Here is a 25,766-nt window from a genome sequence, read left to right on the forward strand (position 1 = left end):
TAACTGATGCTTGAATGAAGCTATTGTTTATTGTTGGTGAATAAAGTTGAAGAAGAAATGAAACTGTGATGTCAGAGCTGTTACCTTGCTTAGTAAGTTGTGATCATTCCAATTCTTGATGCTCATCATTATAAATGATGAAATTAATGGATTTTACATACAGGGAGCTAAGGTGATTTTTATGTTTGTAATATTTAACTCTAACATGTGTATCTTTACAAGTCCACTTTATTAAAGAGACAATATAACATACACGGGTGGCTAGTTATGAGAAATTTCAATTTTGTTAGTTGGACTTTTGATTACATGATAATTTATGTAAATGAAGGTTAGTATGTGTCCTAGTTTGCTTTTCTGCTGCTGTGATAAACACCATGACCAAAAGCAACAGGGGAAGGAAATGCCCCACAGATATGCCAGTAGGCGAGTTTAGTGGAGGCAGTTTCTCAGTTCTGAGGGTCCCTTTTCCCAAATAACTCTAGTTTGTGTAAAGTTGATAAACAATCACCAGCACCATTATATTAAGTAACTGTGGTCTTTATTATATCTTAGAACTAGTAAATTTTTATTTAGGATTTACTTGAGTACCATGATAGATACAGATGTGTTTTATATTTGGAGAAGAAAAAAAAAATACACTAAATCTTGAATAAGAAGTTTGAAACATTTATTATTTTATTTTATTAATTTATTCAGATTACAACTCAATTGTTATCCCATCACTTGTATCCTCCCATTCCTCCCTCCCTGCCGCTTTCACCCTATTCCCCTCCCCTAGGTCTATGACCGAGTGAGAACCTCCTCCCCCACTATATGGTCATAGGCTATCAAGTCTCATCTTGGTAGCCTACTTATCTTTAAGTACCATCAGGCCTCCCCACCAAGAGGAGTTGGTCAGAAGTTTGAAACATTTATATCTAAGATACAGTGTTTTTTAAGCTTTTATATCAGTTAAGTTTAATATTTGAGTATATCTTAGCATACCAACTACCTTTTTGAGGAGGTTTGTTTGTTTGTTTGTTTGTTTTTGTGTTTTACTTCTTACTCCCTCTTTGGAAGGATTCAGGAAACATTGTGGGTACTTTATTATTAATAGCTTCAGCAAGTTATATTTATTTATTTTAAAAAGCTAAGATGGCTCAGAGGTTAAGAGCACTGTCTGTTCTTCCAGAGGTCCTGAGTTCAATTCTCAGCAACCACATGGTGGCTCATAGCCATCTATAATGAGATCTGATGCCCTCTTCTGGCCTGCTGGCATACATGCAGGCAGAATACTGTATACATAAATCTTAAAACATTTATTATCATAATTGTTGGTCTTTTACATCATCCTTCCTATGTTTTCAGTTGGCTAGATAGTATAGTTTATGATTAAAGTACTTGGGAATGTGGCTGAGCTGGCTTAGTTGGGTAACATGCTTGCTCTGTAAACATGAGGATTGTCAGTTTGAACAGAACACATTTAAACTAGAAAAAGGTGCTTACATAATTGAAGAATTTGGGCTTTCAGTGAACAAACCTTATACATGAGAATGTAGTTGAATTGCATAGTATATTAAGACTTATAGGATTTGGGCTTTAGATTACAGTTTATTTGGTAATATTAGGAAGGCTTTAAGAAAAAGAGAGTTTCCCCATTGAAATGCTATCAGGAGTAATGCTCTGAGTGGCTACCTTAAACTTTGTCTTAAACCTCACTGTAGGACAGACTACAGCAATGGTAAAGCTATCCTTGGTTAAGATACAGTAATCATGTCTTAACTGGAGTAAGGGATGCTTGGTACTTCTTGGTTTCAACAACAGTAGTGCTTTGTCTTTGTTTCAAATTGATTACAGATTTTTTTTTTCCTGTCTTGCTATATCATGGTTACAGAGTGGCCTATTCTGATACTCATGTCCTCTGAAGTAATTGAACAGAATGTTGACTTCTCCTTCTGAGCGCCAGGCTAGTGTTACCAGGACCAACCATCTGTTGCGGTTGAAACTATCAGAGAATTAAGTGGGTTGTGACAAAATTCCAATTATTCTTTCATTTATAAGAATGAAATGGGCTGAATCCGTATGCATTGGCAGTGGGCCATCCCTACAGCAGCTTGGGATTCTGTACAAGACCTCCATACACGTGAAGCCCTGCTTCTTCATTGTATCTCACAAAGGAATTTTATTTCTAACTACCTAGTATGAAGAGCAAAGTTAGAGTGTATTAAGAAGAGATTTTTAGTTGGGTGGTGATGGTGCATGCCTTTAACCTGAGCACTTGGGACCTTTCATCCCAGCACTTGGGAGGCAGAGGCAGGAGGATCTCTATGAGTTCCAAAGCAGCCAGGGCTTCACAGAGAAACCCTGTCTCAGGAGAAAAAGAAGGGGAGGGGGACAGAGGGGTTGACTTTAAACATAGATTAAGCATACTGATTAATAGAAAGAGAAGCATTCAGGATAGTATTAGCCGCTGCTACACACACTGTGTGTGTGTGTGTGTGTGTGTGTGTGTAATCTCAGTGGCTTTCTGAAGCATTACTTAAAAGGTTGCAGAGGGACCTTTTTCTCCCTCTTATTTTATTGTGCATTTGTATACGTATGCATATGTGGAGGCCTAAGATCAGTGTCAGATATCTTCAATCATTGTCTTTTAATTTTGTTTTATTGATACAAGGTCTCTTTGTATAGCCTTGGCTGCCCTGGAACTCATTATGTAGACCAGGCTAGCCTAGAACTCTTTAGTCTGCCTGCCTCTGCCTCCTGACTTCTGGAGGTAGAGGGGTGTGTGACCACACTTGGCCCGATCTTTCTTATTTTCTGAGATACCTTCTCTAACCAAACCTGGAGGTTATTGATTTGGACGGACGGTCAGGTAGCAAACCCTAGGGTCTTCTGATCTGCTCCTCCGCATAGAGTTAGAGGTGTGCATACAGCTTTTTAATGTGGGTTTTGGGAATCTGAACTCAAATAAATCCTCATGCTCATGTGACAAATGAAGCATCTTCCCCGTCTCCCCTCGTTTTTGGTATATGAGATACCAGGATGGTTCCTGAAGTGCCTTGGCTAGACTATCTGATCAGGCAAAATTACAGCACAGAAAGGTTGCACAGGGGGGTTAAGATAGGTCTTTAAGCAGAGTATGGTTACTCATGCCCGTAATCTCAGCATTTGGAAAGCTGAGACATGAGAATTGCATGGTTTCTAAGTCAGTCTGGGCTTCACAGTGAGTCCAGGATGGCTTAAATTACAGAGTGAGACCATTCCTTAACAAATAAACAAACCACACAGAGAAAGGACACACCTTTTACTATAAATGGGGTTTCTTGTGCGATTCCAGTTTTTTTTATTAGGTTTATACCTGTGAAAAGACAAAGGTCATACTTGGTTATATATGTTTAGGCCATAAGAATGGTTCATTGATATTTTAGTATTGTTACTTGAAATATCTCTATAAAAGAAATACTGACTATGTAGGTAGACATTATAGCAAATTTTCTTGTGTTGGAATATTTGACTGTCAGCTGGTTAAAATCTTGTTTCTAGGAACGACAGACTACAGTAAAATGAAAGTTACTGTCTAAATAGAGTAATCGTGAAAGGGATGTTTGGCACTTCGAGGAGTTTGGGGCTTCTCTCCTTTGTCCCCTTAATTTTCCCCGTCTTTCTAATCTCCCTCAGACTAGATAACGTTTGTACTGTGATGGTAAGCCTCTTTGGAAATATGCTTTGAGACAGTAAGGACGTTTGCCATATAGGTATGTGAAGTAAGTGCACCAGAAAAAAAATAGTATTAATTTTTATAAGGTCCTAGTATACACAGCATGCATGATGAAGACAGGGACAAGGTAGTGAAAGCAATAATAAACAATTTGAGATTATATTAGGAGCAAAGAAAGAGGTTGTGATTTGGAGAAGTAGATAATGTGCCTTGTAGGCATTTGTATGCTCATTGATATTTAAGTTTAGCTATGTATAGGAAGAGTCTGTGAGTACACAGGTGGAAGAGCAACCAATTAAAATACAGTCTTAGCTCTTAGAGATAGTAGTGATAGAGACAGATGTGGTCAGGCGATGGAGGTCAGTGTTTCATGATGGATTGCATCTAAGTGTGCAGCTGGAAAGACAAGATAGCTGTCATCTGAGGTGGAGGAATTGGTAGGCGTTGAAATTCCAAGGGACAAGTCAGGGATGGTTTTCAATTAGTTTACTAAATAACAGGTTTCCTTATATCAATTTTATAAATCCTTTTGTTTTGGTTGATCCTCCCATCTCTAAGATACCCTTTCATCCCCCTTGCTCCTCTTTTTTCCTATGTGTATTCTATTTCCCACAGTATTCCTTCCGCATTACGCATTACTATCTCATGTTGGGTTGCCTTCTCCTTCCTAGGCACAGTCATCTGTAATGGTATCTGATGATGCTTTCTAGTTTCTTGCCCTATTCCCATATTTGTTTCTGTTTAGAAACACAGGTTTAACCATTAGAAGCTGGTATTTGGCAGGTGGTAGTAGCTCACACTGGTATAATATGCTGTAGAGGAGGAAGCAGGACGACCATGAGTTAGAGGCCAGTCTGTACTATGCATTTTGGGCTGCAGAGATGGCTCATCCTGGACCAGTGCTCACAATCACCTTTAACCTCAGTCCCAGGGAATCTGATGCTATCCTCTGATCCCTAAACACTAGGCATGTTTGTGGTATATATGTAGGGGAAGGAAACACCCATACAAAGAAAGAAAAAAGAACACTTAAAAGAAAGCTGGTATTTGATTATGAGAGAGAACAGATGGTATTTGTCCTCCTGAATTGGGTTACGACTTAATACTTTCTAGTTCTTCCCATTTCCTGCAGATTCCATAACTTCAGTCTGTGTGTGTGTGTGTGTGTGTGTGTGTGTGTGTGTGTGTGTGTCTTTGACTATATGTCCCACGTTATCATTCATTCATCCATTGGCTGATGGGCATTTGGGCTCATCCCGTTTCCTTACTATTGTTAAAATATCGGTGATAAATATGGAAGTGCAAGTACCTCTGAGGAGGATAAAGATCCCTGTGGGTATATGCCCCAGAATATGTAGCCAAGATGAATGCTAGTTTTGTTTCCAGTGTTTTGAAAAGCCTCTACACTGTTTACTGTAGTGACTGTATTGGGGATTAAACATTATTCCATACCCTCACCCACATTTATTTTCTTAACAGTAGTCGTTTTGACTGGGATGAGGTAGATCGCAAAATCACTGTAATATGTGTTTCTTTGATGGGCATTTGTATTTCCTTTTAGAATTGTTGGTTCCGTTCATTGGCCTACTTATGGATTGTGGGATTTGTGTATACATGTGTATGTTTAATTTTTGCAATTCTTTATATATTGTAGATATGAACCACTTGTCTGAAGTATAGCTGCCAAGGATTTTCTATTTTCTAGGCTATCTCAGGAACTCAGGCTTTTTATTTGCTTGTTTGAGATACCAGCTTTTCATCCAGTTATTTTTAAGAGTATGAAGTTAAGTCATAAAAATAGTTCTAGAGGCATACATCTGAGAATTGTCACCATATAGATGATATGTAGTTACTAAGATTAGGTGCATTCACTGAGTTATAAGCATGGGGGGGCGGGCATCCAAAGAATGAGGCCTGGTTATATTTTACAACCTTAGGAGTAGGAAAACAGACCGAGATAGTGAGAATGAGCTTTACTAGGGCAAGAAGAAACCTGTGGTATCTTTTCTACCCTAGGGAAATAGGGTAAAAGCATTTTCTTTACTACACATGTGAAGTAGAAAGCTGTGTGTGTGTGTGTGTGTGTGTGAGAGAGAGAGAGAGACTGAGAGAGAGAGAGAGAGTGTGTGTGTGTGTGTGTCTGTCTGTCTGTCTATCTGTCTTTGTACATGTGTGCTGGGTGGAGGCCATTGGTTGAAGTCAGATACCATTCTCAGTTTGCTGTCCACTTGTTTGAGACAAGGTCTTTAGTTGAGCCTGGAACTGACAGATTTGGCAAGAATAACTAGTTAGCAAGCCTTGGCTTCTTCCTGTCTCTTCCTTCCCAGAGCTGGGGCTACAGGCATGTGGTTCCATGCCCAGCCTTATTTGTTACTGCAAACACTTTACTGACAGCGCCATCTCCCCAGACCACTTGGAACATTTTAACTTTTGAAAAAGTCCTAGTATTTGTAGTCTCTAACATGTCTTTCACTTTGTATTTGGCACATATTTGCTGAATAATAAAATAAAGATGTGTTGAAATTTGAGGTACTTGAACAAAACCTCGTATTTAAAAAGTATTAAGGGAAGTTCAGAAAATGGTAGGAATTGTAGATACACTTTTGTAAACTAAAAGACCTCTTACATTGTGCATTTTTGTAGAACTTAGCACATTTCCAGTTTTATTTCACCATTACTAGTATTTACACAGAATGTTTTTTATGGTCTTAGAGAATTCCTGTACCCCTGTGTAGTATCTCCTAGGCTCTGTTGTATTTTCTATGGTGATGTGGGCCACTGATTTTTCACCTCAGATAGAGCACCAAGGGCAGACCAAAGACCTAGAGCTCCGAGGCAGGGAGTTTATTGCGGTTGCTTGGGCAGCTGCATCACGGAAACACTGGTGACAGCTCACGAACGGTTCTTTACCTGGCTTCCTGCCCAGCTTGTAAGGAAGCTCCACCAGAGTCTCCTCTTCCCCAGGGTTATTCACATAATCTTGGGGAGAGGCTGTGTGTCTCTTCCCAAGTTTGGTTAGTTGCGGTTGAAAGTTTCAGTTTGGAGGGAGTAGCTACACAAATCATCAAGCAACTTCATATCTGCTTTGTTTCTGCGGATAACAAAGTTGCTTATTGTAGATTTTTCAAATAAATAAAATCATACACTGTATACCTTTTGTTCTTGGCTTCCTTACCTTAGCATAGTATTTTCAGGACTCATTTATGTTGTACCAAATATTGATATTTCATAGTGTGACCATACTACATTCTGTGCATTATGGTAATACATCATTTATTAATGATGGACATGTAGATTGTTCTAAATAATATGAACATTCATGTACAGTATTTTATTTGAACATGTTTTACATGCTCTTACATAGCTGTAGAATTGCTAGGCCATTTGTAATTTTATATATAACATTTTAAAAGGTTGTATTTCTGTGTATATTTTATGTACATTACTATTCTATTTGCATGTATGTTTGCATGACAGAAGGACAGAAGAGGGACAGATACCAGTACAAATGATTGCGAGCCATCATGTTGTCACTGGGAATTGAACTCAGGACCTCTGGAAGAGTAGCCAGTGCTTTTAACTACTGAGCCATCTCTCCAGCCCATATATGTCACATTTTGAGGAACCACCAGATTATTTTCCTAGTGGCTATGTGCTCTTCACAGCAATGCCTATTCTCAACATCTATACTGGGACTTGTTACTTACCTGTGCTACATTTTGTCAGGTCTCTTAAGACAGATTTCTCTACCTACTTCCTTTCCTTTTTGATAATTAAGTTTTACCATACTGGCCATTTCTTTTACACTTCTCTTAATATGAGTTTATTTGATACTTTCTATCATTAAATTCAAGTTGCATGTGTTTGCATTTTTTCCTCAGTTGCCGTATGATGAGACTAACTGGTAACTGCTAATAATTCTAAAGCAGTGGTTCTCAACCTGTGGGTTGCATATCAGATATTTATGTTATTACCATTGTGAAGTAGCAACGAAGTAATTTGTGGTTGGAGGTCATCACAATATGAGGAACTGTGCTAAAAGGTCACAGCATCAAGAAGGTTGAGAACCACTGCCCTAAAGCAGTTCATTTAGGTGGTACTCATGAGATTCAGTACTCCTTGTTCTTACAGAAGCATCTTGTAGGAGGAATCTTTGTGACATTATTATTATTATACTTTTTATTCTACTAACGTTGGCATCTGTTGGTCTTCAATGATGCTGGGAATTAGACCCAGGACCTTGCATATGTTAAGCACACATTCTGCCACACCCAGTTCATTGGTGAGTTTTGATTGAGATAATTTGTTAGTTGTAGATTTTGCACCATTCATTTTTTTGAGGAACTCAACACTCAATGTGACAGGTTTTTTTTTTAAACATAGAGTCTTCTTGTGATAAAATTGATAAAAGCTTAAATAACACTATAGAGACAATCTTATTAGATAATCAACCATATTGTGTTAGTGATGGAAACTATGTAAAATTCACTTGGGGAATACTTTTTGAAAGTTACTAATTAGTGATCTTTTAAGCGTAGAGTGATACTAGTTAGTACTTAAAATTGGTCTTGGGAAGTCAGGCACGTGGTGCACACCTGTAATCCTGGCACTCTGGGAGGCAGAGGCAGACAGATCTCTGTGTAGGGCAGCGTGATCTACAAAGTGAGTCCAGAACAGCCAAGCCTACACAGAAACCCTATCTTGGAAAACCGATAGATAGTGGATGGATGGATGGATGGATGGATGGATGGATGGATGGATGGATCAGCCTGTGTGGTCTGCTGCCAATTTACAAATTATCTGGTGTGATAAGTTAAAGGAAATGATTATGTGCTTAGAATCTTTTATCAAAATTTGATATCATCATAATAATTTAAAGATCTGTTTCAAATATACAGGTCTATAGCAGTTTGGGAATTAAAAAGAAATCCTTTATTTTACTTGGTCTGAAAAACATGCAGAAACCAAAATGTTTAGTAGGTTTCTTGAAACATGCACATGACAATATGCAGAAGTCACCATGGTCCTTAAATAGTTATATTGTAAGTGTACCACTGGGTTATGTGAAGTAAGAATGTTGAAAAAGGAGGGGAATGACAAATTGGGAAGATAGGAGAAAATGTTTGTTTTAGGGGTAGACAGGCACAGGCACATTTTAGGGCATATCTCATCCATGTTTCCACCTCTTTACCTCCAGGTCTGTTTGCACCTTTGTTCCCTTATGTATGCTAGGGACCAGCCCAATCTGGAGCCCACCATTTTAAAAGCAGTTTTCTGTTTTGTTTTGTTTTTTTAACCTGAGGTGAAAAAGATAGAATGTTAAATTTTCTGCATTTTGTATCTTTATCATTAACTAGTTCATAGAAAAAGTACTAATTTCTAGATGTGCTAAGGAAGGAAAACCAATTAAAGTAGTTAGCAGTTATAAAGAGACAAAAGAAAGAAAGTTAAAAGGGAGACAGATTGTTGTGGAAGTGGCTTGATTTGCATTGATTGTGTCAGTTTCCCCGACTACTTCCTTAATTGATAATTAGTTTTGGAATCTCCACAATGGCTTTATTATTATTTTGGCCTTTGTAATACACCTTTTCCCCAAGACTGATGTGTTTCTAATGTATCTTATTAATTTGGTTGTTTGTTTTCTAGGAATACAAGAATTTCCAGAAAATATTAAAAATTGTAAGGTTTTGACAATTGTGGAGGCCAGTGTAAACCCTATTTCTAAGTAAGTCTTTAAATTGAATTATAAGGTGTTTTTTTTTTAAACTATGACAGGAGCAACAATAATTATATAGTAAAATGTAGATTATTTCTTTAGATACTTTGAAGAAAAATTGCATCAATCCTAAAGTTGTACAGAGATTGGAGTTTGTTTGGTATGTGTTGACTGTGTGTATATCTGTATACCATGTGCGCTCCCCATGTTCATTCCTCTCTCACAGGCACTTCCCTCCCTCTTTCTCCCTCGCCCCTTCCCCTGTGGGTGTGGTGGTGGGGGAGAGGGAGAGAGGGAGAGAAAGAGAGGTTGGGGGGCAGAGGGGAGAGAGGAAGTTTTCTGTGTTTTGGCTGCATGGGGGGGGGGGAGTGCCTGCATGTATGTCTGTGTGTCCTGTGCAGGCGTGGTACCTGGGGAGGCCAGAAGAGGGCCTTGAACCCCTGGAACTGAAGTAGTAGACATTTGTGAGCCACCCATGGGTTCTGGGAATCAAACCTGGATATTCTAGAAAAGCAGCCAATGTCTTAAACCCTAAGCCATCTCTTCAGCCCCACAGAGATTCAGTTTTAGACACCGTCTAATAATCTTTCTTATCCATATACTACAGATATAAATTTGAGACTAAAAAAAATAGGATGTGAGTGCTCTAGATGTGACAGTCAAGTGTGAAAAGTGAGACTAAAATTTGCATGTGCAAACAGGGCACTTTCAAAACAAACTGAAAGAGAGGAAACGGAAGAAAAAGGCAGGTAATTGGTTATAACATGTACCTGAAGGTATGTGTTCATTTATAATAGTGATAACTGTAAATGAAGGTTCTTGCACCAAAGCTGTTAATTTTTACAAAGTTGAAATGTTAATGGGAATGGTAAATAGAGTGAGGTGCAGCTCAGTATAATTAGAACCCTTACTCCATGAGAGGTTTTACCAAAGATAGAGCTGTTTCACTTGACATTGAAGATTGTGGAATGTTGTGAGGCAAAGGAAAATAAGTCAAAGTCTGATATGTCTTACAGCATGGGAATTTATTGAAGTAGATACTCATTTGAAGGTTTCTTTTCCTAGCATCAAGTTTTACATCTGTAACTTGTTTTATAAGCAGATGTGAATAAAAGTATAAAATAATAACATATGTTCTTACCTGGTCTTAATCTGTCATTCACCTATTTGATTTCTCCTTTGTTCATCGTAAAGCTTTACAGCCTTAATCACTTATAGATTAGTTGAAACTGAAAATAGTATAAATCCAGTGATTCTTAACTATTGGCTATTAAATCCTTGGGGACATTTGGCATTATTGTAGATTTTGGCTGTGTGTGTGTGTGTGTGTGTGTGTGTGTGTGTGTGTGTGTGTACACACACACATGTGTCCTCATGCTATTGGTATGTAAATTTGTAGGGTCCAGGTTTATAGCTTACCATCCTACAGGACCAGTTCTCACAACAAAGAACCATTCATCTTACTGCATTATTAGTCTGTAGAAATTACCTATATAATCTTTTTAATTTATGTCGGATGAGATATATTTAAGAAGTACTGATTCATAGTTATGTCCTATATATAATTCTATGTCTGGCTCATTCTAAATGTAATATTTTGTGTAGATTTTTATAACAGATAAGTTATTACAAAAAGCTTAATTTAAAAGTGAAAAGGTAAGTATTGTTGAGAAGCTATCTTTGTTATACAAATTCTGAGGTAAAATTTTGGCAAGAGACCGACATTTTAAATATGTACTTAACTTAATTATTTTATATTTTATATAGGCTCCCTGATGGTTTTTCTCAGCTGCTAAACCTAACCCAGTTATATCTGAATGATGCTTTCCTTGAATTCTTACCAGCTAATTTTGGCAGGTAAATTATAGATTATTCTAAAGACATTTACATTGTTAGCTTCTGTAAACAACATACAGTTGCAGAATACTTTAGTAACGCTTATTAATTACAGTTCATAGGCTTTTTTTTTTTTTTTTGGTAATTATTTCCAACCATAGCAATTCTTATAGTTCCTTTGAATTATTTCCATTTGGATTTACTGTTCCAAATAAGCAGTAAGTCACAAGTTAGTTTGTTTGTAATGCTGTTTAACCTAGTAAGATCAGGTTTGGTTTTTGTTTTGGTTTTGTTTGTTTTTTTGAGACAGGGTTTCTCTGTGTAGCCTTGGCTTTCCTGAACTTGCTTTGTAGACCAGACTGGTCTCGAACTCACAGAGATCTGGGTGCCTCTGCTTTTTGGAGTGCTGTGGTCACAGGTGTGTGCCAGAGATCAGCTGTTTTGATGGGAGCAGTGCCTCTGTATTTGAGACACTAAATGCTGTGTTAGCATTTATAAAATTCTAAAGTGACAACAATTAATTTAGCTGTGGGAATTATAGTTCTTAAGAAAGAGGAATCTCTGAGGTCTCTCATCTTTCTGTGCCTACTTCAAGTGTCAAGAGTATTTTTCCTTCATGGTCTGTAATGTTCCCTTATTTATTTCTGCTTAGACATGTGTATTATTGTGCTATAGTCCTAGAGTGGTTTTGTAGGTCATAGAATTTGTTCAAGAATTGAAATTAGAAATAATCACATTGTCCCTTTGAAAATGTATGACGCTGGCTTGCCTAGGGCAAGTGAGGAGGCTGTGCTGGTAGAGGCGCTTGCCATGAAAGCCCTGCATCCTGAGCGCAACACTTGGAACCTATAGAAAGGCAGAGAGAAGTAACTGCATAAAGTGGTCCTTTACCTCCTCCACATGTGTGCTGTAGCACAGGACAGCCAGGCCTGTGACACAGAGTAACTCTGTCTGAAAAACAAAACACAAACAAAAATAATTGGGCTTAATTTTTTTCCCTCTTACTTTAATTTTGAGGAGCAGAATGGTATTTGTTGTTAGGTGGCTGTTTTTTGTCAAGATCTTACTATGTAACCTCTGCTGTCCTGGAACTCTGTAGATCAGTCTGGGTTTGAACTCAGAGATCCACCTGTCTCTGCCTCCAGAGTGCTGGGATTAAAGACTGGCTTTATTAAATTCTTTCACATTTAACATCACCATGCATATAGTAATTATGTAATTGATGTGCTGCTTTACCTTAGAATGTGGCATTCGTTAATGCAATTTCTTATATTTGATTTTTTTGTCCAAATTTGTTCTTTATTATACAGATTGACTAAACTCCAGATACTAGAACTTAGAGAAAACCAGTTGAAAATGTTGCCTAAGTAAGTCAGTTTGCTGTTCTTTTAAAATCCAATTTAGAGTTTTTAATCCTTAAGCTCTAAAATAAAGTTTTATTTAAAATATGAGTATATGTTATTTTGAATGATATGTTTTTACCTGACTTTTGGTATTACATATTAAAATGTACAGATGTGTTGGTGTTCATATGGTAGTGTGGTAACACTGATCTCATCCCTTTTTGAACCACAGTCTTGTATGTGACACAGAAGTAAAATACTAAGTACATCTGAGTCTCAGAGAGCTTCTATGCGAGAGCTCATTCACATCATTCAGAGTTGCTCACGAGATCTTCACAGGAAGTTTTGTTCCTACACAACTTTTTTGGATGGCTTTATAGTCTTGTGAAACTAGAAATGAATGATTGATCTCTAATGTAAGCTAACATCAAAAATATAAGGCACCTTAAGAGCAAATAGTAACTTAAAAGTATTTAAAAAAACAGAAATTCTGGTTCAAAATAGACTGTAGCCTTTGACCATTTACTAAACAAATAATAGATTCTTGAATGAATCACTGTATTGTAGTTAATCTATGCTTAAATATGATCTACCATCAATATTTAGAAATATAATTTCAGGGAACTATATTCATTAATTTTTTTCTGGCTGCTGTTGAGTTATAGCAGGTAGTAACTAATGTTAATGTATTTTTTCCTACTATGCTCTTCTATGGTTAACATGAACGCATCTTGCATGTGTATCCCCCACATGATTATATGTCCTTGAGGCTGGAGACCATATTTGATTTTCATTACAAGTTAATGTGTTAAGCCTAGTCGTTGGCTTTATTATGTGGATGAAGTTTGTAGTCATGCTAATAAGTGTAAATTAGAAAAGCATTCATATTTTAATTTTATGACATTATTACTGCTTTGGTACTGGCTTAGTTCAAAGCTTGACTGGGCAGGAAGAGATGTGAAAAATCTAAATAAAAATTATTGTAATAACTAATGATAGCTAGATTTCTATCACTGTGGGAAAATGCTTGATAAAAACATTTTTGCTTTATTCAAGTATTTTATCACAGTAATAAGGAAAGTAATACACTTTCCACACAAAAACAGAGGTGCAGTTTCTGTTTATTGCTCTCACGTGCTCTCCTGCATGTGCTCAGTCGTGTCATGATTTGATTGTGTCAGTCAAAGGATGACCTACCATAAGAGTGTGGGCATTGTGTTGCTGTGATGCAGACTTTGAGGGAAGGTTCGTTGTTGCTCATAATGTGCTGTGTTTCTTGAGTTGGCTGACCTTGCTTTTGGCCTTGTGGAGAAATAGCAGATTCTGGTGAGGTAGAAAAAAATGTGGTGATTACAGTGTGTCATTTTAGAAGTGAAGAGAAAAGCAGGAGTTGAGTGGTAGAGTTCCTGTGGCCCCTTCTTTGCCCTCCCCCAATCTCACTTTCTTCCACAAGATCCCTTTGTAAAAGTTCCACTACTTCTGAGTATTCTATGGGCTGGGGACCAAGCCTACAGTATATGAGCCCATAGGCGACATGGAAAGTATAAGGTGTAGCCTATGGATTTTCTGATACCATAGACAATTCAATAAACTTTTAACCCTTCAGAGATTCAGTTGGTTATATAAATGAATTTGTAAATTTATTTTTTATCTTTTTTGAGAGCTACATGCTTAAAATCTTTAACTTTATAAGCTATAAATACAAGGCCATGATTTTGAATATTAAGATGCTAATGTGCATTTAGATTGTGTAACCAGATTTGAAAGTTTAAAAAGCATGTGTGTGTGTGTGTGTGTGTGCGCGCGCGTGTGTGTGTAGAGTGAGAGACTCAGTCCTTTCCTTTCACCACCTGGGTCCAGGGAATAGAACTAAGACTGTTAGACTTAGCAGCAAGTGTTTTACCCCCTGAGCCATCTTGCAGACTCTAAACTTTTTTGTGATTAAAACAGTGCGAAAACTTGTTTTACATACACAGTTAAGTGAAACTGTATACTCCCTGGGGAATTCTGGAGGGCACTGACAAGTTTTGAGGGGCAGTCTGATATTTCCTGAGGCTTCTGAAGTGTACAGTAGAACCAATACTAATAGCATTTTTGTCATGTACTGTATTATTCCCCCTTTAGAATCTACTTGAAGCCTTTTCCAGGACACTGTTTGTGATTGCGCTTTCCCAGTGCTCTGCTTCACGTTTTTATACCGTACCCCAAAAATACTAGAATAATTTTCTTCAAACTGCCTTACTGTTTATTATGTAGTCAATTGCTACAAGTAAATTTCTGCCACCTTAGCATTTGACAATGTCAAAACAAGAATATCTGTCTGTGTCCTTTCAGTTATTTCTCCTCACAGTCCTCTTTCACTTTTCTCATATCTCCATCTGACATTATAATATTTTAAAGATATTAACTTGATAACACAGCATGTGACTTTATACATTAGATGCAAACCCTGAAAATTCTTTTGTGCTACTTTATGAAGGAAACTAGAATGTCTATAGACTTTATAGGCAAAGATAGATTTGAATAAGGGGGAAAGAACTGTAGTTCCAGAGGACAGGCACTCAGTAAATCTTACATTAAGGTGACTGTGATAAAGATCGGTGTAGTGCAGTGAAAAAGAGATGGTGATCTAACATCATGATTAAAATGTACGGATTGGAGAAAAGCGGCTTTATTCAGTTTGGGCCCGTGACATAGTTCCACTCTGGTTACTATGTGTGTTCTTACATTCTTTTACTGAAAAAGTGGAAAATGCATTAGCAGTGTACTGTTCATTCTTAAATGTTTGAACATTCAGAGAGGATAAACTTCTGTAATCTTTAGCCATATTTTAAGATCTCCTTGTTTTTTAAGGTTTCATTTTCAACACAATAACGTTTGCATGTTATACTAATGGTATCCCAGTATACTTGTCAAATATCTTATGCTACAAAGTCTTAGTGTGATAATAAAACACATTTTTTTCTTATCTGGATAGATGATAGTGCCTCAGCGCATATAAAGAGATTTTTCTAATTAAGCAACTCAAGAACATAAACACATTTGAATGAATTAGCAGTTAAATTTTTTAAAGATATTTTTGTGGAAGAAATAAAATTTTAGGTTAATTTCTTCATTGCAGAATCTGTGCTTTTAATTTTATTTCTTAAATTTAAATTTATTTTTATTTATTTAAAATTCATTTTTAGATTTATTTTAGATTAATCTAGATTAATTTAGATTAGCGTGTATGGATGTTTTGTCTGCTTATGCCTGGTGCCTGCAGAGGTCAGAAAATGGCAGCTGGAACTGGAGTTAGGTATGATTGTGAGCCACCATGTGGGTGTTGGGAACCAACTGCAGGTTCTCTGAACCAACTCCCCTGATGCTGTTTTAATTTTCTTACAGAAAAGTATTGACATTTAGAGAGAAGGTTGGACATGATATGTTAGTGCTTTAATTTTTTTCCTAGATTTACTCATTGTATTCTGTGTGAGTGTTTTTGCCTGCATGCATGTATGCACACCACATATATGTGCGGTGCCTGTGGGGCTCAGAAGAGGGCGTTGGATCCCATGGAGCTGTAGTTGTAAATGGTTGTGGACTGCCGTGTTGGTGCTGGTAACTGAACCCAAGCCCTCTGCTCAAAGAGCAAGTGCTTGTAATGACTGTACCATCTTGACAGCCCCTATTGCCTTAACTTAAACTTGCTATCTAATTCTGCCTGTAGTCTTAACAAGACCCTGGAGGGAAAATCTATACCTTTATATGAGTATGTTTTAAAACATGAGATTTGGAAGTTTCTGTGTAATTGATGTTTTGTGGGGCTAATTCTTTGTTACTTCGTTGTCAAAAGAACCATGAATAGACTGACCCAGCTGGAAAGACTGGATTTGGGAAGTAATGAATTCACAGAAGTGGTAAGTCCTTGCAGTCTCACTGCCGTGAGTCTTTCATTTCTCTTAAAAATCAGGTGAGATCTGACAAATAGTTAGACAAAAATAGGAGATTAATGAGAAATCTGTGGCAGAGATAACACTTTTGTGTGTGTGTGTGTGTGTAAGCAGCAAATGTGACAGCTTACAAGAGGGGGCCATCCAATAAGTGCAGCTGATGTGACATAGCTCCAAATTTTACTTCATAGTTAAAAGGGAAGTCATTGGGGGCGGGGAGGACTATTACTATTGAGTTTGTATTGAGATCTGTCAGGTGAGTTTGTTCTTTTTAGTCTAAGTGAACTGTATTGGAATGGAGTAAATAGAGAGTTTTTTTATTTAAGTAAAATTTGAAAAATAGCTCAGAAAGTAAGCCATATAGCTTTTGGACCTCATGAGGCTGAGAAGCTTCTGTAAGGCAGGAAACACTGTCAACAGAACAAAGCGACAGCCTACAGACTGGGAAAAGATCTTCACCAACCCTACGTCGGACAAAGGCCTAATATCCAAAATATATAAGGAACTCAAGAAATTAAACACCGGCAAACCAAATAACCTAATTGAGAAATGGGGCTCAGAACTAAACAGAGAATTCTCAACAGAGGAATATCAAATGGCTGAGAAACACTTAAAGAAATGCTCAATGTCTTTAGTCATCAGAGAAATGCAAATCAAAACAACTCTGAGATTCCATCTTACACCCATCAGAATGGCAAAGATCAAAAATTCAAGAGACACCACATGCTGGCGAGGATGTGGGGAGAGAGGAACACTCCTTCATTGCTGGTGGGAATGCAAACTAGTACAACCACTTTGGAAATCTATCTGGCGCTATCTCAGAAAACTGTGAATAGGGCTTCCTCAAGACCCAGCTATTCCTCTCCTTGGAATATACCCAGAAGATGCTCCAGCACACAACAAGAAAATTTGCTCAACCATGTTCATAGCAGCCTTATTCATAATAGCCAGAACATGGAAACAGCCTAAGTCCCTCTGTAGGAAATTGGATTAAGAAACTGTGGTATATTTACACAATGGAATACTACTCAGCTATTAAAACCAAGGAATTCCTGATATTTGTGGACAAATGGATTGAACTAGACATGATCATAATGAGTGAGTTAACCCAGAAGTAGAAAGACTCAAATGGTATATACTCACTTTTTTAAAAAGTGGTATTTATTAAATATGGTAATCATAGTTAAAAGTCATGTTTACAAATCTGTTGTTCAACATTACTGCAGCTTTCAAATGATAGTGTTGAAAGCAAGAATTTCTCTCGTGGGTTTTGTGCATTTCAGCTGTAGTCAGTAGAGTACTGGTATTTGGGATACCTTATACTTTTTCTAAAGTACTTTTTCATATACTTTTAATTTTTTGTTTTAATTTTTAATTTTATATTTATGGGTCTTTTGCCTTCCTGCATGTCTGTACACCACTTGCATGCCTGGTGCCTGAAGAGGCTAGAAGAGAGGACTAGCAGGGAGAGTATACATTTTCTAGGACTAGCGTTACAAGCAGTGAGTTGTGAACCCACATGTTCTGGAATTCAAAATCAGGTCCTTAAAGAGCAGCCAGTTTTCTTAATGACTTACTCACTTCTGCAGCCTATGTTTTCATATTCTAAATAAATGATTTCTGATGGATTTTTAAATTTTTACTTATTCCTAAGTTATCCTTTATGACCTTATTTTGTGATTTCCTTTTAGCTTTCAAAATCATCCATTTCCTCCCCATTTTGATATGTGTTAGTATCACACTTAGAGGAAAAAAATAATAATGGCTAGGTGATGTATACTGGTAATCCCACCACTTGGGATGTGGAGTCCAGGAGGATCAATTTAAAGTCATTCTCTGTTACAGAGGGACTACGGCGTGTCTCAAAAATAAAAACAAAAAAACAAAACAAACAGAAATCAAGCCTGTAAAACTTACTACTGGAATTAAAGAACTTTTATAAAAGTGAAGTGGTTTTTTTGTTTTGTTTTTAAATTCAGGTTACACATGGAAGTCTTGCCTATATTTGTTAACAACAAATCTGAACTACATGAGTTTCATGTATGACTTTGGCTATGGTGGTTAGTGTGGTAGTGCCCTTTACCATTGTGGACTTATTGGTTACACATGGCTCTTTGCACCTAGAGAGGTGACAACTTCAAGGAGCCATTCAAACCTTCAGCTTAAATGCCAGTACCCAAGAGCAAGTTGACCTGAATACTAACATTCACAACAACATAAGGGGGGGTGGGTAGGCTAATGGAGTTTAGCGCTTCAGCGCCATATTTAATTTTCCATTACATAATTCACATTTTCTACTAGGAGTTTACATAATATATTCTTGTCATGTTCCTCTTTCAGTCAAGGCACTGGTGTTTGGTTCTCCCCACGTTGGACAGCTCACAACTTGTAGCTGTAGTTCTGGGGGAATCCGAATCCCTCTTCTAGCCTCCTGCATACACACACAGACACACACACACACACACACACACACACACACACACAGACACACACACACTCACACACACACACACACTCACAGACACACACACACACACACACACACACACACACACACACACACGACACAGAGTTAATCATATATTGACTTTTTTACTTTAGAGCTTTTTCTTAAGATTTTCTAAAAGGCCATATCTTTATTGATAATATTTTTATTATATACTTTTAAACTGGGTTCTATTTTTTATTAATTACATAAATATTTGACACAATTGGGTAATCCAGAGCTTACGTGCCATACAGAAATGTACAGCTAGACAGTGCTTCCCCTTCCTCTCCCCTTTAATGTTTTGACTCAAGATTACCTTGGAAATTCTTGAGGCTTCTTCAGCTAGATACAGATAACTAAGTAAGTTAATTGAATTCTTCCCTCTTATCCAAACAGCCTGAAGTACTTGAACAACTAAGTGGATTGAAAGAGTTTTGGATGGATGGTAACAGACTGACTTTTATTCCAGGGGTATGTACATGAGATTTTCAGTAGTTCTTCATTTATTATTGTCTTTCATTTTCAGTATTTGAATTGCACACTTATTTAATCATTTAGTGAACTTTTTACTTAATTTGTTGCTAAACAGTTTGAAGCAAATCGTATATTTTAGAAACTATGTATACATTCTTGATTAAAATCTGAGAACTCCCATAACAAGTTTTATTAAAAATAGTCTTTACTACTAAAAACCATGCATTCTGTTAGTACCAATCAGATTTATATGAAATTCAGTGTTTCCAGGAATAGTTAAACTAAAATAATTTCTGCTTTATCAACTGAGAAATTATATGCTCTCATATCTAAAGAAGGCATAAGAGTATTTCCACTACACAGGAGCTGATGAGTATATCCCCAAGGAAACCATCACTCTGTTTGCCTTACACTAATCTTTTTAAAATTTATCTACTTTTATTTATGTGCATTGGTGTTTTGCCTGCACACATGCATATGTGACAGTGTTAGATCCTGGAGTTACAGTTGTGAGCCGTCATAAGGATACTGGGATTTGACCTGGGTCTTCTGGAAGAGTAGTCAATGCCCTTAACTGCAGAGCCATCTCTCCAGCCCTAAAATTAATTCTTATCTTCATTATTAAATATGTCTGGTGACATTTATGAAACATTCACATTTAACTATTAATTAAAACTCGGTATGCTTATTACTTGAACTTAAACATTATTTGATATAATAATGGTATTTTCTGTCTTTTACTTACAGTTTATTGGTAGTTTGAGACAGCTCACATATTTGGATGTTTCTAAAAATAATATTGAGATGGTTGAAGAAGGAATTTCAACATGTGAAAACCTCCAAGATTTCCTCCTATCCAGTAACTCCCTTCAACAGCTGCCTGAGACTATCGGTCTGTATTGCTTTCAAAACAGTTTTGGGTTTTTGTTTGTTTGTTTGTTTGTTTGTTTTTTTAGTTATTAAAGACTTTTTAACCAAGACTTTCATAGAAACGCAGTCTTATTAATGTTTTAGTGTACTATCACTTTTTTATAACTAGTAAATTCTTTACAAAGAAGCTCGCCTACTCAGTTTTCTTGGATTCCTAGCCCTTATTTGGAAACTGTAGTTACTTCAGTATTGATTGATAGATAAGAAAACTAAGAAGGATTTTTAAAAATTTATAACAGATCTACAATTCCTGCTAAATATATTTTGAAATTGCTTGTTTGGAGCTAGGCACGGTGGTTTTACACACCTGTAATCCCAGCAGTTGGGAGGCAGAGTCAGGAAGATCTCTGAGTTTCAGGCCAGCCTGGTCTACAAAGTGAATCCAGGACAGTCAGGGCGACACAGAGAATCCTGTCTCAAAAACAAAACAAAAAAGAAAGAAAAGAAGGAAAGAAGGAAGAAATTGCTTGTTGATAAAATATTAGGTAGAAAAGATGATTTTGATGAAAAGTTAAACTTCAATCTTCAAGGTAAGGTAATAGAAAAATGGGAATATTTTTACATATTTCTCAGTTGAATTACACCAGTTCTAAAGTCAAAATACACTTTACATTTCAGGCTTCTATTTTCATTTAATCAGGCTTCTTAATATTTTAATTAAAATTTTATTTGCATATACTATTTTGTTATATAGTGATAAACAGGCTTCACACTGCTGTTTCTTTGTTAACTCAACAAATTGGAATTAATTCTTGTTTATGCCATGACATTGCTTTTAAGGATGTGAACGATGCAGGCAAAATGCCTGTTTTCTTGTGTAGGTTATATTTTAGTTGGAAAGAAGGTAGGTAGTGAACTAGTTAGGATCCAGGTAAGTTAAAGAATGCAGTGGGGCCTGGAGTAGAATCAGTAAAGGACTTTCCTGGCAAGCATAAGGACTTGAGTTTGATTTCAAACACTAACATTACAAGCCGCCTTATGTGCAGTGAGGAGGTAGACCCCTGGGGCTCCTAGCCTGCTCCAGTGTAACCTGCTATGAGTCCCAGGTTCCAGTATGAGACCTTGCCTAAGCAACAAGGAGGCTGGTTCCCGTGGAAGGACCCCCAAGGCTTACCTCTATTGTCCAGAAGTATGCTTATGCTCCTGCAAGCACGCACGCACGCACATGCACACACACACACACACACACACACAAGTGAGGTGGATGGAAATAGAAAATGTTGGGCAAGAGTAAGAGGGGATGTTGCTGGCGTAGTGCCTCCTATAGGTAGGTTTATTGATAATGTTTCTAGTTCTTGTCAAATGTAATGGGTTTCACATTGACTATTGGTGGATTTGGTTTCTAATTTAAGCTGAAAATGGTTATTATTTTTTCTCAATAGGTTCACTGAAAAATGTCACAACTCTTAAAATAGATGAAAACCAATTAATGTATCTACCAGACTCAATAGGAGGGTGAGTTGTGTGTGAATATGTAGGCTCTGGAAAATATTTTGTTAATTTAGCATGCAGTTCAGATGTTTACATAAGGAATATCTAAAGCAGATTCCATAGACATTTAAAATAAGTAACTGGCATACAGTTTAATTATATGTTTAATAAAAATAAGCTTATTTATTATTGATAAAATTGAACTTTATTAAATTTTATTAATTGCTAAAGTTAAAGTTAATATGTTTGTAAATTTGGCTGTAGTGTAGATTTAAAAAACCATATGTTTCCATTTATAATTAAAGGTTAAGGTCCGTAGAAGAACTAGATTGCAGTTTCAATGAAATTGAAGCTTTGCCTTCATCAGTTGGGCAGCTCACAAACATACGGACATTTGCTGCGGATCACAATTACTTACAACAGTTACCCCCAGAGGTATAACTTTCAGATATATTAATATTCCTTTGATTACTAACTTATAAATCTCAGGTTTGTGATCTCCAGTTTGTTTCTCTTTCAGATTGGAAACTGGAAAAATATAACTGTGCTGTTTCTCCATTCTAATAAACTAGAGACACTTCCAGAGGAAATGGGTGATATGCAAAAATTAAAAGTCATTAATTTAAGTGATAATAGGTTTGTAATCTTCAGTTGACTTATAAAATACATTGAAGTTAAACTTTCATATGAAATGTACTACACTAGTTGATGTTTATTAAAAAGTACAGAAGCTGCTAACCTGTAGGACAGGTTAATCTGTCCTAAAACAAAGTTGTCATGTGCATCTGGAGTGGTTTTTGTCCTAATGTTGGAGGATGCTTTTCGGGTCTTCCATTGGTGACAGGATGCTCCTCACCCTCAGGAAATAGAGCCTCTCCTAGGCTGGTGCATGTGCTCTTACAGACTAGATAATGTTGTTTTCCTTCCTCCTATATCAAGGTATTCCTTTGGCTTTAATCTCATTTTTGTTTTTTAAGTCTTACCTGCATATATCATTGTATAGCATTGTTCCAATGTCTTGTGTTTTCATTCTCATTATTTTGTGGTGCTAGGAGGTAGGAAGAGAGGGTCTATGCTAGGTAATTGCTATGCCACTGTTCCTCGTTTTTAAGTTTAAATTTTGTTTGTCTTTTTGCATTCAGGTTAAAGAATTTGCCTTTTAGCTTTACAAAGCTACAACAGTTGACTGCTATGTGGCTCTCAGATAATCAGGTGGGCATTCTGACCTAGTAAGTTTGGCTGGAATTCTAGTTGTGTTACATAATTGTACTCTTTAGTTTATATAAAGCCACTTAAGATCAGTTACACCTTGGTTCACATGTAAAAATATATTTATCTTACTGTAAAGATACAGATATATAAGTAATAAAATAATAGTAGTAGTAGTAGTAGTAGTAGTGATAATGATGATGATGATGATGATGATGATGATGATGATGATGATGATGATGATGATAAAGACAGTCTTTACGAGCCAGGCGTGGTGGTGCACGCCTTTAATCCCAGCACTCGGGAGGCAGAGGCGGGCGCATCGCTGTGAGTTCGAGGCCAGCCTGGTCTACAAAGGGAGTCAAGGACAGCCAAGGCTAACACAGAGAGACCCTGTCTCGAAAAACAAAAAAATAAAAATAAAAAAGACAGTCTTTACATGGTTCACCTGGCTCTGCTGTTTACTTGATGATTCTGTAGTCTGCTTTTCAGGCTTGGTTCTTCTCTCAGTGACTTACATAATGAAGTCCTTCTGTAAACTCTTTCAAATTACTTTTCACATTCTAGTTATTTCTAACAATATCTTTAGCCTAGTACCTATTGTTTTTAAAATTACAAGTATTATCTGTAGGGCCGGCTAGCAATCAATCAAGACACAGACACTTGTTATATTTTAAGATAGTCTTAATTAACCTGGGGCAGGGCAGATATCAATCCTCTAAATTGCCTCCTATAGTGGGGCAGGCATGGGAGCCCTGTCTCAATCCCATGCCATCTACTTTTAATAACTTCTATCAAGCTACCTCCCAGTCATAATCCCAAATACTTGTTCATGTTCTCCATCTGGGCCGGATTCTCCATCCACGCCGCAGCTAACCCATGGCAGCCTTCCTCTCTTCACTCTCAGAATTCCTGCCTCTCTAAGCCCCACCTATCTCCTGCCCAGGTGGGATGGCTTTTTATTAAGCAAAAGGTGGATCAGACAACAAACAGTAATTAGCATCAGAATGCATCAGATTATCCCAACAAATACCTGTTCCTGAATCATACATATAGCCCGGTATTTATCTAACACTGACACCTAGATTTCTCAGATTCAGCACCCCTAAGACAACATACCATATTCTGTCAACAAATGTTTCCTTACAAGTCTTTGCTCACTGAGAAATGTTTTATGGAGTCAGACACAAGAGTGCAACCTTTCTCTACTAGCATCTCTGTACTGCCGGTCCAGTTCATCCCCAAGTCCTCAGGAATATTGAATAACTCGTGTGTTTCATCATTTCATGTTCAGTGCAGAATCTAGTAGTGTCATATGTAGTTAATCCAGAGTCAGATGCCATATAATTAACTATGTTCTAAGTTTTTGTCCTAGTATGATCAGGAAAAAAATATGAATTTTGCGTTTATACTTTCTACTTTGGATTCGATGCTGAAAATTGTAATCCTTTTTAATTAAAAGGATGCTCAGACTATAGGCATATGCTGTCATGCCCAACTCCCTCCCCCCAATACTGAGACTCAAACCTAGAGCCAAGCACTCTATTACCTTTTTTGCCTTAAAAGAAAAGTGTATAGTTACTAGATACTTAAAAATTGGACATTGCTCACTCAAATTGTTTGGCATAACTTTGTAGGGGCCTCTACCTCCTGTTACTGCTTGCCCCTTTTAGCCCCGTATCACTCAAATACTGTAATTCATATGCTCTCTCAGTCTTGTCTTTGCACTAGCATCCTGGGAATGGTGGTTTTCTGTGTATCATAGGCCTCAAGTTCTCATGCATGCTGTAGCTGTTGCTTTACCTCTTTCTTACACATTCACTCTTTCCACCAAGTGAGTTCTCTTATATTTCAAATAATTAAATATAAGTGTGCTTTACCTGGAAGATAATCTTACAGGAGTGGAGGGGATTGGTGGATAGTAAGAAAACCAGGATGGAGTAGCACAGGCGTTTACATTTGGGGAGAGGCCAGGGTGAGGGCTAAGCATTGTAGGTACTGTCACCACTATCTGGCTTTTGTAAAACAAAGCATGAAAAAAACAATCAGCCTGTACTTGAGAAAGCAGGACTTTAGGAAAGAGTAGGGTTACCACTTCCATTATTTGAGGAAATCAAGTAAAACAGTAAGAATTTGAAGATGTAGAACAGTTTTGGTTTTTGTTTTTTTTTTTTTTTTAAACAAGATGGAGGCCACACATTTTAAAAATATTTGGGAGTAAGATTTCAGGATAGAATCAGGTTTTCACAAGAGTTTGTCCAAAGAATGACTGATGAGGTATTAGAGAAGAAAGACTGGGAAATTAGGTATGCATTTTGAAACTAAGAATTGTTTTGTTAGCAAGGAGATTGATGCTGTTTGTTAACCATTAGAAGAAAGATACAAAGAATGAAGTTAAAATACCTGGGAGCTCTACTGGAGTGCCTTGCTGTTGCCATTGATGGAGATAAGGGAGAAGCAGTTTTCAACTGCTATTTAGCTACATACTGGAGTAAATGTTTAGATAAGTAGTTTAAAACGTCTAAATTTTTCCCTTAAGGGCATTTTTGCAAAAGGAAATACCAGAGACAGCAAAATAACAAAAAATGAGAAATGTGTTTTACAACTTTATTAGTAAAATCACTGTATAATAGTTCATAGGTTATAGATATTCTTGGTGTATTGAAATATTTTTAAATTGTTTCAATGTTAATTAGAATACGCAATTTGC

General features: G+C 37.0%; 1 protein-coding gene and 1 long non-coding RNA gene across 6 annotated transcripts in view; one reads left to right on the top strand and one right to left on the bottom strand.

The window, feature by feature from the left end:
* LOC311608324 overlaps nucleotides 1–16,421 on the bottom strand; it is a 53,126-nt gene extending 36,705 nt beyond the window's left edge. The window contains exon 1 of the long non-coding RNA XR_014782908.1: nucleotides 13,495–16,421. This is a non-coding gene — a long non-coding RNA (uncharacterized lncRNA). The remainder of the gene's footprint in view (nucleotides 1–13,494) is intronic.
* ERBIN (erbb2 interacting protein) overlaps nucleotides 1–25,766 on the top strand; it is a 99,413-nt gene that overhangs the window by 37,604 nt on the left and 36,043 nt on the right. For all 5 annotated transcript variants that reach the window (XM_084800747.1, XM_084800750.1, XM_084800746.1 and 2 more), the window contains 10 exons: nucleotides 9,344–9,422; nucleotides 11,181–11,270; nucleotides 12,560–12,616; nucleotides 16,428–16,491; nucleotides 19,409–19,483; nucleotides 20,234–20,378; nucleotides 21,799–21,871; nucleotides 22,153–22,282; nucleotides 22,368–22,483; nucleotides 22,990–23,059. In XM_084800747.1, the coding sequence (XP_084656873.1) occupies nucleotides 9,344–9,422; nucleotides 11,181–11,270; nucleotides 12,560–12,616; nucleotides 16,428–16,491; nucleotides 19,409–19,483; nucleotides 20,234–20,378; nucleotides 21,799–21,871; nucleotides 22,153–22,282; nucleotides 22,368–22,483; nucleotides 22,990–23,059 (899 nt within the window). The remainder of the gene's footprint in view (nucleotides 1–9,343; nucleotides 9,423–11,180; nucleotides 11,271–12,559; nucleotides 12,617–16,427; nucleotides 16,492–19,408; nucleotides 19,484–20,233; nucleotides 20,379–21,798; nucleotides 21,872–22,152; nucleotides 22,283–22,367; nucleotides 22,484–22,989; nucleotides 23,060–25,766) is intronic.

Source organism: Acomys minous (assembly GCF_964271855.1).
Source record: "Acomys minous genome assembly, chromosome: 11".
In the NCBI taxonomy this organism is placed as follows: Eukaryota; Metazoa; Chordata; class Mammalia; order Rodentia; family Muridae; genus Acomys; species Acomys minous.